Raw genomic sequence first — 16,633 nt, 5'->3', positions numbered from 1 at the left:
GCTTAGACATGACCTTATCCACCCTAACACCTTCTCATCTATCCCGTGTGCCCTAACCTTTCTCAAGAGCCTTTGATGGGCTACCTTGTCAGATGCTTTACTAAAGTCTAGCTATAAGATGTCATAGCTATCACCATTATCTACTGCCTCGTACACTTTACTGTAAAAAGTTAACAAATTTGTCAGGCAAGGCTTCCCCTTCGTGAAGCCATGCTGTGACTGATTTATCAAGTTATGTTTGTCTAATTGCTCCCTAATGTTCCTCGCTATTATTGACTCCAATATTTTACCCACAACTGAAGTTAGGCTGACAGGTCTTTAACTAGACGCTAAAGTTTTATCTTCTTTCTTAAAGATGGGTACTACATTAGCCTGCATCCACATTACTGATACCTCACCTGACTCAAGTGATTTCCTAAAGACAGAAACTAACGGCTCTATAATAACCTCTTTGCATTCCTTAAGTACTCTGGGATATATTTCATCTGGTCCTGGTGTCTTGAACATTTTTAGCCTATCTATCTCCTGTTCCACTATCTCTTTAGTTATGGAAATATCTGTCAGCTTTTCATTCTCATCTGCTCTAAACATCTGTTTGCTATTTGGCATATCCTGCATGCTTCCCTGGGTGAAGATAGTTAAAAAACACTCATTCAGAATTTTACTAATCTCCTCCCCAGAACTAACCAGCTTCCCATCTGCTGCCTTTAATGGACCTATAGTATCCTTATTCTTCGTCCTGTATACCTGATAAAATCCCTTGGGGTCCGTCTTCGCCTGGCTGGCTACCTTTAATTCATAATTGCCCTTAGCTTTTCTCGTTAACCTCCTGACTGTTCTAACTAATTTATTATATTGTGGCCTTAAAATTTCTTCACCTTCACTTCTTATATATACTTCTCTTCCGCCCTATATAATGTTTTAACCTGGCAGTCATCCATTTAGGGTCATTTTTCTGTGATCTTATTGCTCTATATGGGATGTTTGTTAACTGACCTGTATGTAATTTGTCTACGAAATATTTATAATTCATCTACTTTTACTTCACCTAATCCCCTTATCTTGGCCCCTTCCATCCTCTCCACTCCCTCATCTACTCACCTCGACCTCACCTCTCCCATTTCAGCATGACCTGACCCTCCAACATACTCACACCTATCTCCCCTCCTCTCGCTCTCCTCCGCCCCTTCCGGACACATCTTCCCTCCTCTTGTCCTACACCCTCACACCTCACCTCACCTCTCTCACCCTGCCTTATCTCTCTCAACTCTGTCCGGGACCTGACCTCACCCTGCATCCGTTGCCACTCAAATCCTTGGAGGTACCTTTTTAATTCCTCAAAATTCAAAATTTGCTTTCCTAAAGTCAGATATTTTACTAGTGTTTTTGCTTCTTAAAGTTTCTCCCGATTTTCATTTGTACCCAATTTCCCAATGGTCACTGTTACCTACCTGTCCTCCAATCTCTACCTGTGTGACTGCTTCCTCCCTGTAAGTAAGAATTAAGTCTAGAATACTCTTCTCTCTTGTGGGTTCTACGACTGTACCTTCCTGCTCTATTTATTTCCTGCCACAGTGAGGTGTTAATTTCCTTTGTACTGTTCGGTGGCCTGTACACTACTCCCAGTACTACTGACTGTGATCCTTCCTTAATATCTACTCATATCGACTCTGTTTTGTTATCTGCTTTAATTCTACTGTTAATACAACACTGTCATGTGTCTCTAACGTATAACGCGACGCCTCCTCCTCTCCTGTTTCCCCTGTCTTTATAGAACAATGTATAACCATCTATCTTAACCTCTGGATTAAATACTTTTCCTGAAATATCTAACCAAGTTTCTGTTATAGCAATAATATCAAGGTTCTCTACATACGCTATTCCTCTAACCAAGTCTGTTTTATTCAAAATACTTATACAATTTGTGTAGTAAACACTTAAGCTATTTCTCACCTTCTCTGAGCTAGTTACCTTTCTAGATTTAACAAATTCGTCCTTCGTTTTGACCTCAGAGCACCTTCTTCCCTCCTGACTAACGAAAAAATCGCTGGAGTGCAGTTATCTCCCGCTCGAGTGTTCCGGCCAAAACCCAAAAATGAGATCTTACTAAATGTAAGGAGATTGAGAATCAGTATCTTGCAAAATACAAATATATAAGCTCGTACACACACATCATTCTATAAAAATTATGACTGCCAAAATAGCTTAGTTTCCCATATAATACTCCCTGTAAAGCTCATTTTCTTTTTGGCTGGTTCACAAAGAAAATAGGATTCAAGGTAAACTAAATAATACACGCATTTCCTTTTCGGTTACTGTTACGTATAATAGATTTGTTATTGTTATGCGAAATAGTACTTAGTGTTAGATAAGATGCACTAAATAATACACGCATTCACAGTTAAATTTGGTGTAGGTAGGCTAATGTGTAGAATAATTAGGTTTCCCTTTGATTTAGATAGATATTGCGAAGTGAACTAGACATGTTATGCTTACTAGTAGTAAGTGTTAGTTGAAAAGTAAAATTAGTGTGAAAGTTAGCAGGGAAACTTACTGAAATGGGATTATATACTGTAATATAACTTGTATCTCGTGCGTTTCAGCTACACTCAACAACATTCACTACACCAACTTCACTCACTGAGGACTGATTGAGTGACTCATTGAATTATTGATTGATTGTCTGACTGCTTGAAATTTAGGCACACCACCACGACGAGATCACGGCAACGTATTCACAGAAGTTAAAAAGTTCAATAGGATTTCAAGAAGACCATATAAGATAATACGAATACATTCCAATCAAATACAGAAAGAGGAAATGTAACACTCTCAACTCAACCGAAATGTAGGAGAATATAATAGTTTCCCATGCTTCAGTCTTCACCTACACCCTCGCTCGACTTCTTTAAGTTATTCAGTTCACGTTTTCTGTTCTCTGGTTCAGTCTTGTTCGTTCATCCTCCTGAGCCTCCCATCTTCCTTAACCTATCCGAAGACGTTTTGTTTTTTAATTCACTTATTTATCCATTATTATTATCATTATTATTTATTATTATTATTATTATTATTATTATTATTATTATTATTATTATTATCATCATTATTATTATTGTTCACCTACAACCTATTATAATTATTAATATATTATATAGTGTTTTGTCTTTCGTTTTCCTAACTCCCTTCTAGCAATACTTTCTTTGAGGCCTCTTATTCCACTATGCTTGTAACACTAAATGATTTTATTGCTTTGTTTTCAACTCTTAAAATCCGGAAGGCCTCTTGAAACTTGATAAAATAGTCCTCAGTAGGTGAAATTTTTGTGAAACTAGAGACTTTAAAGATCGGGTATTACTTTACTAGTAGAGTCAATACATAACTTACTGACTGAGGGAACAGCCAAATGACTTCAAATTAGCTGATCTTAGCCCGGATTCAAGGGATTAACATGTTACACTTGGTTTCTCATAGTTTACAAGTCATAAAGGTTTAGGTCTCTTTATATGAGATGCCAAGCCACAACTAAGCTAACACAACTAGGAAGAGTAACCACGGAATAAAGTTGTTAATATATTAGACTTCCTTTTTCATAGTTTTCAACAGTCATCATCTACGTCTAGCCCACAACTCACTCATCGTAAGGCAGCACTAACCACTGATTATAATTATTAATATATTACACTCAGTTTCTCATAGTTTATGAGTCACCAAGCTTTAGATCTCTCTATTTCAACTACTTCTAACCACAAATCAGCCGTCGTAAAGCAAAATTAAGCCCGGAATTGCATTATTGATATATTACTCTCAGTTTCTCATACTAGTTTATAAGAGTCATCAAGCTTTAGATCTCTCTGTTTGACGTGCTAATCCATAACTAACCCTCCGTAACGGGAAACTAACCACAAAATAGAATTATGAAGCCTTTCCCTCCTGCTCCTCTCGGAGAAACATTTTCATGCGCCCTAAGGAAACCAACACTTTGCAAGCCTAATACCAGCCTTAGGTGATGGAACGGGCAAACATTTCCTTTCTTCGCTAGGGTTCACGGACCTCTCATGATAACCTCAGCCAGACAAAGGAACTCATGGGACGCAATTCAGCAATGTCAAGTTTCTTTTTCTGTGGTAATATAAGAGAGAGAGAAAAAAAAAAATTAATCTTACGTAAATATACCTTCTTAAGTACAGTTTTTTTTCTTTTACTTTTTATCATAAACTGCGAGATTTCTATTTATAAAGAAACTAGATAATGAATAATGACGCAATATAAAAAGGACTTAACCTTACGTAAATACACCTACGTGAGCACATTTCTCTCAACAACTATTAGCTTTTTCCTTAGAAACATCTGCGAGGTTTCTCTTCGTCTAGAAAAAAAAAAGAAGGAAAAAAGGAAGTAAGAGTCGTGAAGAGAATTGGTGGTGAGGGAGGATGTAGGAGAGAGGGAAGAAGTGGAGTGTGTGGATTGCTTTGCGGGAGAGTGAGGGTGATGTAAACTTGACAGGGAGGCACAAAGCTGCTGTAGAGGAAAGAGAAAGTGTGTCACCTGCAGTAGAGCTCAGGTGCAGTGGGGCAGGAATTGTGACCGGGGCGGGGGGGAGTACCTAACTGTTGCCGTACTGACGAAATAACAGGAATTGCGTTAAGATGAGACACAAATCAACGGTTATAGAAATACACAGTGAAGCCACGCGTTAAATCTTGTTAGTCTTGTATTTCTGTCTACCACTTCTTATTCTTATGATTCTTTTCTGTTGTTTTGTATGTTTTTTTTTTTTTCTACGCATTCTTACTCCTGTGATTCAGTTTGTTTTTCTTTCATTCACTGAGTTAACTTTCATTCTTAAGTGACACAATTGCACCAGAGTTGCACAGATCCATTCCTTAAAAAAAAAAAAAAATCATAAAAAGGTGGATTGAAAGGAGAAACTTTGGTATGTTATGAGAAAGTGAAGCTGGTCCACTGAAATTTAAAGCAAAATAATGCTCTGTCATTTACAACTGAATTACTTGACGTATATACTGAACCACTTCCTCGTCAGTGGGTAAGTATACTCGTATTTAAAAGTGTTTGTTTGCACAGATAAGGTAGTGATTGACTGACTGACTGGCTGACTAACGAAACTGATTGGTTTGATTGATTGATTGATTCATTTATTTATTTATTCTTTCACTGAATATTTCGCTGGAACGAGATCATTTGGTCTGGAGTGCGTTAGTAGAGGCAAATAGCAAAGAAGACCACAATTTGTTTCTGTATACTTCCTCGTCGTATCTCTTTCAACAAGATCTATTGAGATTATCAAGAATGTTTTCATGATACCAGTAATAGTTTGACAAGGATCCTGCGCCATTACTAGGAAAAACACCCACGAGAACACGACTTTTCACATACGTGATTGAGATGATCAGGAATGTTTCTAGTGATAGTTTAGCAAAACTCCAATACCGGCACGAGGAAAATCACACATCAGAACACGACTTATCCTCTACGTGGCCTCTGAAAAAAAAAAAAAGTGAAGAGAACAAAACATTCAATCCTTTCGCGGCCAAAGAAAATTTTCCCTTCAATACCTATTACATATTAGAGACTATTTATGTTCTAAGCCCTCATAAATATCTACAGACAAGACTAACCTTCATTTTTTTCCTTCTCTTCTCTGGTGTGTCTCAACGCAAACCGTTTCTACAGTGCTAGAAAGGTTAACGAAGGAGGACCAGAGCAGTGAAAGGATTACGAACATGACACAGAGAGCGATAGATGGCCACGCGATGCCGGCTGAAGGCTTAGCCACACCAGGAAACATTGGAGAAACATTTCAGAAACATTTGAGAATTACTTCGGAAACAGTTCGAAAATTTCTGAAAAACATCCATTCATGTATCCATGTATCCATCTACCCACTCATCCATCCATCCATCCATCCATCCATCCATCCATCCATCCATCCATCCATCTATCTATCTATCCACATATCCACCTATCCATTAAGTCCATCCATCCATCCATCCATCCATCCATTCATCCATCCATCCATCCATCCATCCATTCATCCATTCATCCATCCATCCATTCATCCATCCATCCATCCATCCATCCATCCATCCATCCATCCATCCATCCATCCATCCATCCACTCATCCAGCCATTCGTGAATATTGTTTCCAAATTGTTTCCAGTCAGTTTGCAAACAGCTTGCAAATAATTCAGTAACAGCCAGAAACACTACTGGTTCCTGGTATGGACAGAACCTGAAGACGAAAGATAGTGAAGATAGTGAGTGTGTATGGGAAGCAGGCGCGTTAGGGAATGGAGAGGGAGGCAAGTCATGGAGAAAACTCTTCCATGATGAGTCAGCGGGGAGAGAAAGAGAGAGGCAGCAGGGAAAACAAACATTGACTCTGAATTCATTTGTCATTTGTGCAGAGGCAAGGAACGCCCCGTCATATATGCAGAGCCAGGGAGGGAGGGAACAGCGCCCCGGAAAGAATATGATTTAATTACGGTCATTAAGGTGAAAGTCCAGGTCAGAGGGTATGGCGGGAGGGAGGGAAGTGGATGGAAGGAGGGCGAGAGGGAGAAGGAAGAAGGAAGGGCGGGAGGGAGGGAGGAAGGAGAGGTCGAGGAAGGGAAGCGTGACGTGAGGAGGAAAAAACTTGGTCTTTTCTCAACCTTAATCCGTTTTCTTTTTATAGGTGTGTGTGTGTGTGTGTGTGTGTGTGTGTGTGTGTGTGTGTGTGTGTGTGCCCTACTTTTTCTTTTTCCCTTTTTTGTCTTCACGTCCTTTCTTTTCTCACCTTTACTGCACTTTTCCTTCCTGTTTTTTTTTCTTTTTTTCTTTTTTTTTTGTAGTAGTTGTGCGTCTCCCACTTTCCTATCTCTTTTTTTTTTTCCTCCTCTTCCCACAGCCTCCCATCTTCTTTAGTTCTTCTGCACACGTTTTCTCTCTTCTGAATTAATCTTCTTGTTCTTGTTCCTCTTCTCTCACCTCCCATCTTTTTAAATTAATCCTTTGTTGACTCTATTTTCTCTTTTCTCCCTCTTATTCTTTTTTTTTCTCTCTCTCCTTCATCACTTTCCACTTTCTTTAATTCTACTTTAGACGATTTATTTTTGTTATTTTTCTTTCTTCTTTTATCTTTCTCTCTCTCTCTCTCTCTCTCTCTCTCTCTCTCTCTCTCTCTCTCTCTCTCTCTCTCTCTCTCTCTCTCTCTCTCTTTCTCTCTTTACTTAATCAGACACCTTTTTCTTATCTTTAATCCTTATACAGACTTTCTTTATTTTCTCAGTTCTTATTTCTTCTGCTTTTCTTTCTGCTTCTTCTCCTCCTCCTCTTCTTTAATTTACAGACATTATATTTCTCTCACATTTATTTCTTCTCTTTCTTTTTGATGTACTTCTCATCTCATATCTTCCATCTTCTCAGCTCTCTGTGTAAACGTTTTCTTTTATCGTAAAAGAGAGAGAGAGAGAGAGAGAGAGAGAGAGAGAGAGAGAGAGAGAGAGAGAGAGAGAGAGAGAGAGAGACGTTACAAGTCGATTCTCTCTCTCTCTCTCTCTCTCTCTCTCTCTCTCTCTCTCTCTCTCTCTCTCTCTCTCTCTCTCTCTCTCTCTCTCTCTCTCTCTCAACCCAGTAATAAAGTAGACCTCAGGTAGCGGTGCAAAATATTATCCCTTACTGTGCTAATCTTGCGGCAAAAGAAAAAGAAAAAAAAAAAAAATAGGCCCATTGAAGATTGTTAGATCGTTTGGGAGACAATGGCGGGAACGTTTGTGGTATTCAATTTTGCTCCGTTACCTTTCTGCTGATTATATTATTGAATCTATTGTATTGGCTCCGTTAGTGTTCTTGATTGTAGTATTATATTTTATTGTAGTAAAGATGATTGTTCTAGAGAGAGAGAGAGAGAGAGAGAGAGAGAGAGAGAGAGAGAGAGAGAGAGAGAGAGAGAGAGAGAGAGAGAGAGAGAGAGAGATAAAACGGACAGGCAAGCGGACAGACAAACAAACGGACACTGAAAAACAGAGGTACGAAAACATACAAATCTATAGATAGACGCACAGACAGAAAACAAACAAACAAACAAACAAACAAACAAACAGACAAAACAGAAAACAAACACCCCATTACTTTCTCCTAATCTTACTTCCAGCACCGCGCTTCTAAATCTCCTCCAATACAGTATCTTCCCCATAACCACTTAATTATACTCAGAGGTCACCGTTCCAGTAACCCTGACATTCAGCACCTCGTGAAAGCTTCCCCCCGCTGCCCTGGATTGGGGGATGGGTCGTGGCCTGAAGTTGTGGGTAGGGTTGAGGGGGTCCTGGCCTTGGTGGGGGGAGGGGCTAGTTCTGGCCTGGGGATTGGTTTCGATCACCTCACCTTTGCTCTGTTTCTTTCCTAGGGTCGATGATGTGAACTTCTTAAAAGAGATAAAAAAAATTATTCACATCCTTCATTGGCTAATTTGCGGTCTTTCGAAACGTGAACCCAAGTGTTGCGATGCAGGGAAGTGATTTTGTAAGGAGAAAAGCGTGGGAGTTTGTTGATATATTGTTGTAAACGTTAATATATGACCCCCTTGCTGTGGTGCTTTGAATCAGTTAGTAAGTCATAATTTGTATGAGATGTTGATTAAGAGAGTATCTGATAGAGGTCTTGAATTGATATAAAAGGATATAACAAAGGTAGCATAAACAAAATCCTCAGCGTCAGTAATCAGAAGAGGACAAGAAATAACGTGGGTTCAAGCTTACTAAAGTTAGATTTGAAAAGTTAGAGAAAAAAAAAGTTGATTCTCAAAAAGACTGGGAAGTGAATAGACTCAGTTATCAGTGTGTTAGTGCTGAGTGGCTGGGGATCTTTAAAGAAAACAGATTAGACAAATTTTTGGATGGGGATGATAGATGGAAATGCACATAAGCAGGTACGTTTTGTACAGTGAGTGCCACATGTAGGCCAGACGACTTCCTGCAGCTTCCCTTGTTTTTTATTCCTACAAGTGAGGTATCGGCATATTGGTCTGACGAGGAGTAAGATTTCTCTCATAACAGCCGGTTTGTGGGTTTGTATGGAAAGTCTACGAGAACGCTTACCCTGAACATACTAGTTTATGGTGCGTGTTTTCGTAGATTTTCCATACAAACCCACAAAGCGAGATGAAAACCTTGCATGTATAGTCACTACCTTTCTCTTATTTTCTCCTCCCGTAATTACTTACTTATTAGCCCTCTTGTTTTCGCCTCCATATGGTTCCGTGTGTGTGTGTGTGTGTGTGTGTGTGTGTGTGTGTGTGTGTGTTTGCTAGTGTGTATTGTTATAATGTTTTGCCTTATTGAATCATCCAATATTGTAAATGTTGTTGTTATGACTTTCATATGGACCTTTATATCTTATTTGGTCTGTATTTTTGTGGTCAATAAAATTCTGCATGAGAGAGAGAGAGAGAGAGAGAGAGAGAGAGAGAGAGAGAGAGAGAGAGAGAGAGAGAGAGTGTGTGTGTGTGTGTGTGTGTTCGAATCGTAAGGTGCATCAAACTTCACTGTGTTTTTTCTCCCCTTGCCAAGCCTCGCGGCGAATCATGTCTCGTTATCATCTCACTGGCGGTCAAGTTCACGGTGGTCGTCCCGTCACAGCGAGGTCGCCACCTGCTGCCGTCACTTCCCGGTAGGTCGTGGTGCGTAAATTTACTGTCATAACATTGGGGGAATACCCGTGTGGTCTTGCCCTCGATCTTGTCTAATCTTTTCTTAATTCTTTCCTGCCTTGTCTTGCCTCATGTTGTGCCCTTGTCGCCATAATATAACTGCCTATTTCATTATATCAACTTTCCAGATGAAGAACTGTCTCCTTTCCATCATTTTCACTTTAAAACCCGAAAAATTGAGGCAAATTTTGGATCACTTACACTCCAGACAGCACAAAGGCAACCATGTCTACAGATGTGCCACGTGATGACAAAAATTAAAGGCAAAAATCTAGAAATCGCCGAAAAAGAAAAGTTAAAACAATTTATTTTGTGGGGAAACGATAAACTACTCGCATCTCAAAACTGTGTGTGTGTGTGTGTGTGTGTGTGTGTGTGTGTGTGGGTGGGTGGGTGTGCGTGCGTGCTTGTGTGCTCTCGCTTCCTCCCTTCCATCTGGCGTCTCCTATAAGCAAGTGAAACCTTCCCAACTCACACGGTCCAGGTATGCATCAAAACCCCCCATTGAGAAAGTCGCTCAGGGCGTGCACGTACGTACAACATTCTCCCTCGTGCACTAAAGAGTCGTTTGGTACGTTCACCTACCCGTCACATTGGTATGGAGAGCTGCAGCATTATACATCGTAATCATAAAGAGAAATGACGTTGCTAAGAGAGCCCCATTAGCTGGGTAGACGAGTTCTCAGGTACCAGCGTCCTTTCGTCCTTTCAAGTCCTCTTCTTCAGAAAGGTCTCGTCTATTACCATGACTAAGGGTTATATCCAAAACAGCTGTTAAGTAATACCGTGAAGCAATGCCCTTCTTAAGACTTATCTTCATTCACTAGTCTGTCACAATGTCCGAAATAATGACCGTAATCTCAGTGCATTAATTTTTATTTCTTGACATGTCCTTACAAGTCAAGTCAAACATTTAAAGAGCTTTAGTACTAATGAATCTGTTGCAAAATAAGTTTTTTTTTTTCTTCCTCTTGATATTCTGAATGTTGCTGCAATTTTTCTCCCTACTCTGTTTCTAAATATTCCGAGTGCCTACATTTTTTTTTTTTTTTTACTAACTGATTCTCCCTCTCCTGGATGCTCCGTAGTGTTCCTCGTGAGATTGCATCCACCGTGACGACAATTCTGTGAGTCGACCAGAGACGGATGTGGTTTGGTTCAATGGGTAACAACTGCTGATTGGTGTTGGACGTGTCTGGCCTGTGCAATTGTTCCCTGGCCTCCGTTTGGCATGGATGTGATATGGTCGTGAAGATAAGACCTGCAGGGAGTTTTGTTACTTTTATGTAGTTTATTTTCATAGGACAGTCATTAGTGGATTCAAGGTAAAATTTAGTTTAGTGTCTCTACCTGCATCGCCAGTTTGGGTAATAATATTGCATTACTTTAATCGCTCCTGCTGCCATTCAGAAAATGCGACTCATCAACACCCAGGAAGGCACACGCTCCTGTTCCCAGTGAATCTAGTAGCCCACGATTTACTGTTGGTGTTGTAAAAGGAACGTTTCTCTTCTACGTCTTTACGATCTCTCTTCCTCGGGCTTGGTGAGTGTCCTCGCTGCTCTTCTCCTCAGTCACGGTGTTTCTGGTCATGCCGGCGGCGTCAACAGGCAGCTGAAAGGAAAGCCGCGAACTTTCACTTTTCCCAGGACTTCCGTTTCCTTTTCTCCGCGGCGCGAGCCTCCGCTACTCTCTCACACGGCCGACATGAGTAACAGCATTAATTGTCCGTCTACTGTGTTTAGATACCTGGCTGAGATTTCCCTTAGACGGAGGAGATCCTCAGTCCTCTCTGCCTCGCTCCTTTTGGACTCATACTCTAAAGTCCTTGGACTTTCATTAAGGACTAATATTTTCATAAGGCACTGAGATGGTTAGTCGAGTTTTCACTATGTTATTTTTTTTTTCGTGCTAAATTTCGTGCTAAATTATCACTGTAATCATGGAAACATTTTTGAAAAGCCTAAGAACTTCTACCAGAGTAGTTTTTTAATCTGAGTGCGGAGATAAATTTTTGGGAGTGCTGGAAAATGCAACGTATGTTGCAATACAGTATCAGTTTTCTTCCCTAGGGAAACCAAAGGATCGAAGGAATACTTTTTTGGAAAGATATATATATATATATATATATATATATATATATATATATATATATATATATATATATATATATATATATATATATATATATATATATATATATATATATATATATATATATATATATATATATATATATATATATATATATATATATATATAAACTTTAACCTCATTTTCAACTCTTAATATAATTGTGCTCACTATAACTAGGTGTTAGACAGAGTTGAGGGTACAAGACTGCTTAGATCTGATAACAGAGTTCTTAAGTCAGATAAGGCTAACAAACGCTACTCTTGAATCTGTTAAAAATTATTATGAAACCCAGAAGAGTTTGAGAATGACTCAATAGGATGTGCAGAGAACAAGGTAGCAATATTTCTCGAAACAAGTCATGCTTCCCTTACCAGAGGGCGACAGTTGTACGAATGAGAAGGAAAACTCATGGTTAAAGAATAAGTAAAGACTGTGTGCAGTAAACCCGAGGAACGCTGAACATTGTCACGCTCTCCTGGCGCAATAATTTCTGCCTTGCGAGGGGGAGGATACGCGTACATTCTCTCCGTGAAGAGCGCGCCGATGGTGTTCTCACTGACGGAAAATGCATGGTTTTCTTTAGTCATATTAGATACATGTGATGCATCACTTTTACTTCCTTATTATATGTAACTTTGTCCGTCTTATATATATATATATATATATATATATATATATATATATATATATATATATATATATATATATATATATATATATATATATATATATATATATATATATATATATATATATATATATATAAAACGTGATTTGCCTTTCAACATTTATTACAATGTTTTCATGTGGACTCATTCGCAGCTGCATGAGAGTGAAATAGATGAATGGAATAAACTTGGTAATCAGGTTGTTAGTGTCGATTCAACTGGAATCTTTAAAAGAAGATTAGACATATTTATGCATGAGGATGGTGGGTGGAAATAGGTAGATATGATTTATGCAAGAGTGTCACGTGTCGGCCTGTTGGGTTCTTGCAGCTTCCCTTGTTTTCTCATGTTCCTATATAGTGGTAATGATTCACCTCCTGCACGTTACATGTTCTAAGTTCCGATGTGCGACTCTGCTGTGTGTTACAGAAGGAGAAGAGAACTTTGTGTTCAAGTGGAGGCGTTGCGAGACCCTCGCCTGTGCCTTTCTTATGATCCAGTTAAGCGTTGTGCTATTACCGGAAAAAAAGGAGAATTATGTAAACTAAATGTATGGGAACAAGAAACGCTGCCTCAAGTAATTAAGGAAAGGTGTGTAACGAGGCACTAAGTGACGTAGCAAACAATTAAGTTACCACGTCAGATCAAAGTTAAAACTTCATTCAGGAAAAAAAAAAAAAGTAAAAGTAAAAAACACACGCACACTCAAGGAGTGGAGATATTGCGCCTTTGTACATCTTGCCATGAATTACATAAATAAACAAGTAAATGCAACAGTATCGCTTGAAGGTTACAAATGCAACACTGCGCGACCCTTGGATCTAATTAGACGAAACGTTTGCATTACTCATTAGCATGGGTAAAGGAAAGGCTGCGCCACACCTTTCCCAGCCTCTCATGCCTCACAAACATCTTGTTTACTCTGCCCGCGCTTCATCCTCGTAATGCAGCATAATAACCATACCCTTCCAACAAAATAAATGAATAAGAAAATTAAAAAGGAACAGAAGTACAAATACACTCTCCTAGTTACTGAATCCGAATTTCATAATGGAACATCATAATCATACTCCTCTAATGAAATAAATAAATAAATGAACAAGAAAATAGAACAAGAAACTTAAGTAGAAATATGCTCTCGTGCTTCACAAAACTCGTATTTACTGTATCTGTGCTGCATAGTGCACCACACTAATTACTCCCTCAACGAAATCAACAAATGAATAAGAAAGTAACAAGAAACTGAAGTACATATAAATACAGTCCCATGCTTCACAAAAGTCCAGGTTACTGCACTGGCGCTTCATAATACAACATACGTAAAGATCATGCTCCTCTAGTGAAATGAATAAACAAATAATGAAATGACAAGAAACTGAAGTAGAATTAGAAGCAGCATTCACAAGAATCTTGGTCACACTATCTGCGCTCTCTGCTGTGTTGTCGCACTGTTACTCTTCTCGCAGAATCCACGAATGAGTAAGCAAATAAGAAATTACAATAAAAAAAATCGTACATCAGATAGCGCAATGGATGTAAAAGAACATGTAATTTTTTTCCTTATTTTCCCTAGTAACTTTAGCAGTCGTTCACCTCGAGACGGCTTATATATATATATATATATATATATATATATATATATATATATATATATATATATATATATATATATATATATATATATATATATATATATATATATATATATAAAGCACTGTCGTATAATTTTAACAGCACGTGGCATTCTAACGTTCCCCAGCTGCCTGCATTGTGTTGTGTAGCGCACGGGAGTGCATCGCGGCGGCCACTCACACCACGAGATACAGATTGTACCAAAAAAAGAGCCTGGGTACTCATGCAAACCTAACACTACCCTGCCCCGTCCCTTCCACCTGCCCGACACACACCACATCGTTGCTGCGGAGTCCTGGGCGTCCGTCACCGGTATAGAGGGACTTGCCACGCTCCTCACTCACGAGGCACACACACAAAAATTGTTTCTGGTCAGCCACGTGTCAAGAGGGCTACCACGTGCTGAGCGAAGCAACCACGTAACGAAGACGACTAATGCTGGTGGCAGGTTACTCTCTCGCCTCCCATCAGCTGATAGAGTTGCCAGCTCTCTCCACGCCGCTTTCTCCCGTCGTCGCGGTGACTACCCGATGCTTCCTCTCTCACCTGTCGCTAACCTCTGGCGCGGGTGAAGGCCAAGGTAACCAACCAACCCTGTGCGTGGAGGAGAGAGGATAGGGAGCAGGATAACGTAGATCACTTCAATGTCAAACTTTGTTAAAGGAATTTTTATCTTTAGTCACTTAGTGTGTGTGTGTGTGTGTGTGTGTGTGTGTGTGTGTGTGTGTGTGTGTAATGATTTTTTTTTTCTGTTTCTTGTGTCCTAAAAAAAATACATGATACTAAACAGGACAACTTAGGAGATTTCAGGATGTTGATTTTGAGAAAGAAATCTTAACTTTTTTGTATGTGGATGTATGTATGTTATGTGTGGGGTATGTGTTCCTGATGATGGCGATTCATGACATAGATATGTAAAATAACACTTATGCTCAACAAGCTACGTGATACTGAGGAGGGTAGCGTGCAGGACTTCAGGATGTTGGTGTTAGTATAGGAATCTCAATCTTTTTGTGTATGGATATAAGTATGTGTTCGTTATGGTCTACAAACTACGTTATATTGAGCAGGATAGCGTAAAAAAATCCAGGATATTAGTTTTGGTGTTGGAATTTCATTTATTTATTTTCTTTTGTGTGTGTGTGTGTGTATGTTTTTTTTTTCCCCCATTAATGTGGGCATGTGTTCGCTATGATATACGAACTTGGTACTACGCTACATACTGTCTACTTATACTCAGGCTGTCATGGTGTACTAAGCCGTGGTGTTCCTCTTCAATAGTGGACGAGAACGCTAACCTTTTCTGAGGTCTTGATATTTTGCAGGTTAGTCAAACAGCAGCACACCAGGCACCGTATTCTCAAACACTCCAGCGTCTCATCTTGACTGTTCTCGCAAACTCTACTGAAGGTTACTGGTGTCTCCAAGTGTGTTTTCATGATTCTAGTGGTAGTTTAACAACGGCTTTTCAACATTAATGGGAGAAAACACACAAAATAACCCGACTTATCATCTCTGTGGTCTTTGAAAACAGTACTTATGAGAGAACAAAGCATTTCAAAATACGGGTTTTGGTTCTTACATGAATCTTTTTGCGTATTTCTTTCTTTTCTCTTTTTTTCTTTTTGTGCTTTTTTTGTATAAATCTTGGGGTTAACGCTTTGCAGCTAGATTTTATATACTTAAGTTTTCTGTCTTATTAAAGTGATGATATTAGTTTTGGAACTTCATATGTGTTTTTTCTGCTATACTGTTTACGCTTACGTTAATATGTTGAGTAAAGACGAAATTGTAAGGCGCGCGCGTTTGTGTGTGTGTGTGTGTGTGTGTGTGTGTGTGTGTGTGTGTGTGTGTGTGTGTGTGTGTGTGTGTGTGTGTGTGTGTGTGTGTGTGTGTGTGTATGTGTGTGTGTGTGTGTGTGTGTGTGTGTGTGTGTGTGTGTGTGTGTGTGTGTGTGTGTGTGTGTGTGTGCTTGCTCCATCCACCACCAGTTCCTCATTTTTTTTTGCGTAGAACACTCGCACAGGCATGCAGGCAAACATGTTCCCACCCACACACTCACCCAACCACCCGTCCATCCACTACCCCACCACACACCCAGCCGCCCACCCACACTCCACCCAGCCTGAGTCAAGCCTAACTCCGGAGCACACCTCAGAACGCTCGGGCAGGCACACACAAAGCCGCTCGCAGTAATAAAGTGACACTGACCCGAACCGCCGCGGGAGAAAGGCAGCGAGGAGAGGAAGAGGTGGCGGGGAGCAGGAAGAGAGAGAGGGAGGAGAACTAGATAGTGGAGAGAAGTGAGACGACGGCGGCGGATGAGTCAGCGAGGAGTGGTGGGCAAGGGGTAGAGTATGTTTTATGCCTTTTGGTGGTGGTGTGGCTGGGGGGGGGGGCGCTTCCTGACAGTGATGTAATAACGGTTCATGGGAGAACACAGATGCGTGACGCTGAATTATTCGGCTGAGCGATTCACAGAGAGAG

General features: G+C 39.8%; 1 protein-coding gene across 1 annotated transcript in view; it reads right to left on the bottom strand.

Moving 5' to 3' along the window:
- The window catches only part of LOC135099918 (peroxidase-like), a 42,235-nt gene extending 27,484 nt beyond the window's left edge, over positions 1-14,751 (bottom strand). The window contains 1 exon segment of the mRNA XM_064002621.1: positions 14,422-14,751. Within this exon segment, the coding sequence (XP_063858691.1) occupies positions 14,422-14,426 (5 nt within the window). The 5' untranslated portion in view covers positions 14,427-14,751.
- Between the last annotated feature and the right edge of the window lie 1,882 nt (positions 14,752-16,633).

Source organism: Scylla paramamosain, chromosome 4, assembly GCF_035594125.1.
Source record: "Scylla paramamosain isolate STU-SP2022 chromosome 4, ASM3559412v1, whole genome shotgun sequence".
NCBI classification, from domain to species: domain Eukaryota; kingdom Metazoa; phylum Arthropoda; class Malacostraca; order Decapoda; family Portunidae; genus Scylla; species Scylla paramamosain.
The sequence above is the reverse complement of the archived record's forward strand: the minus strand, read 5'-3'. Positions and strand labels throughout refer to the sequence as shown.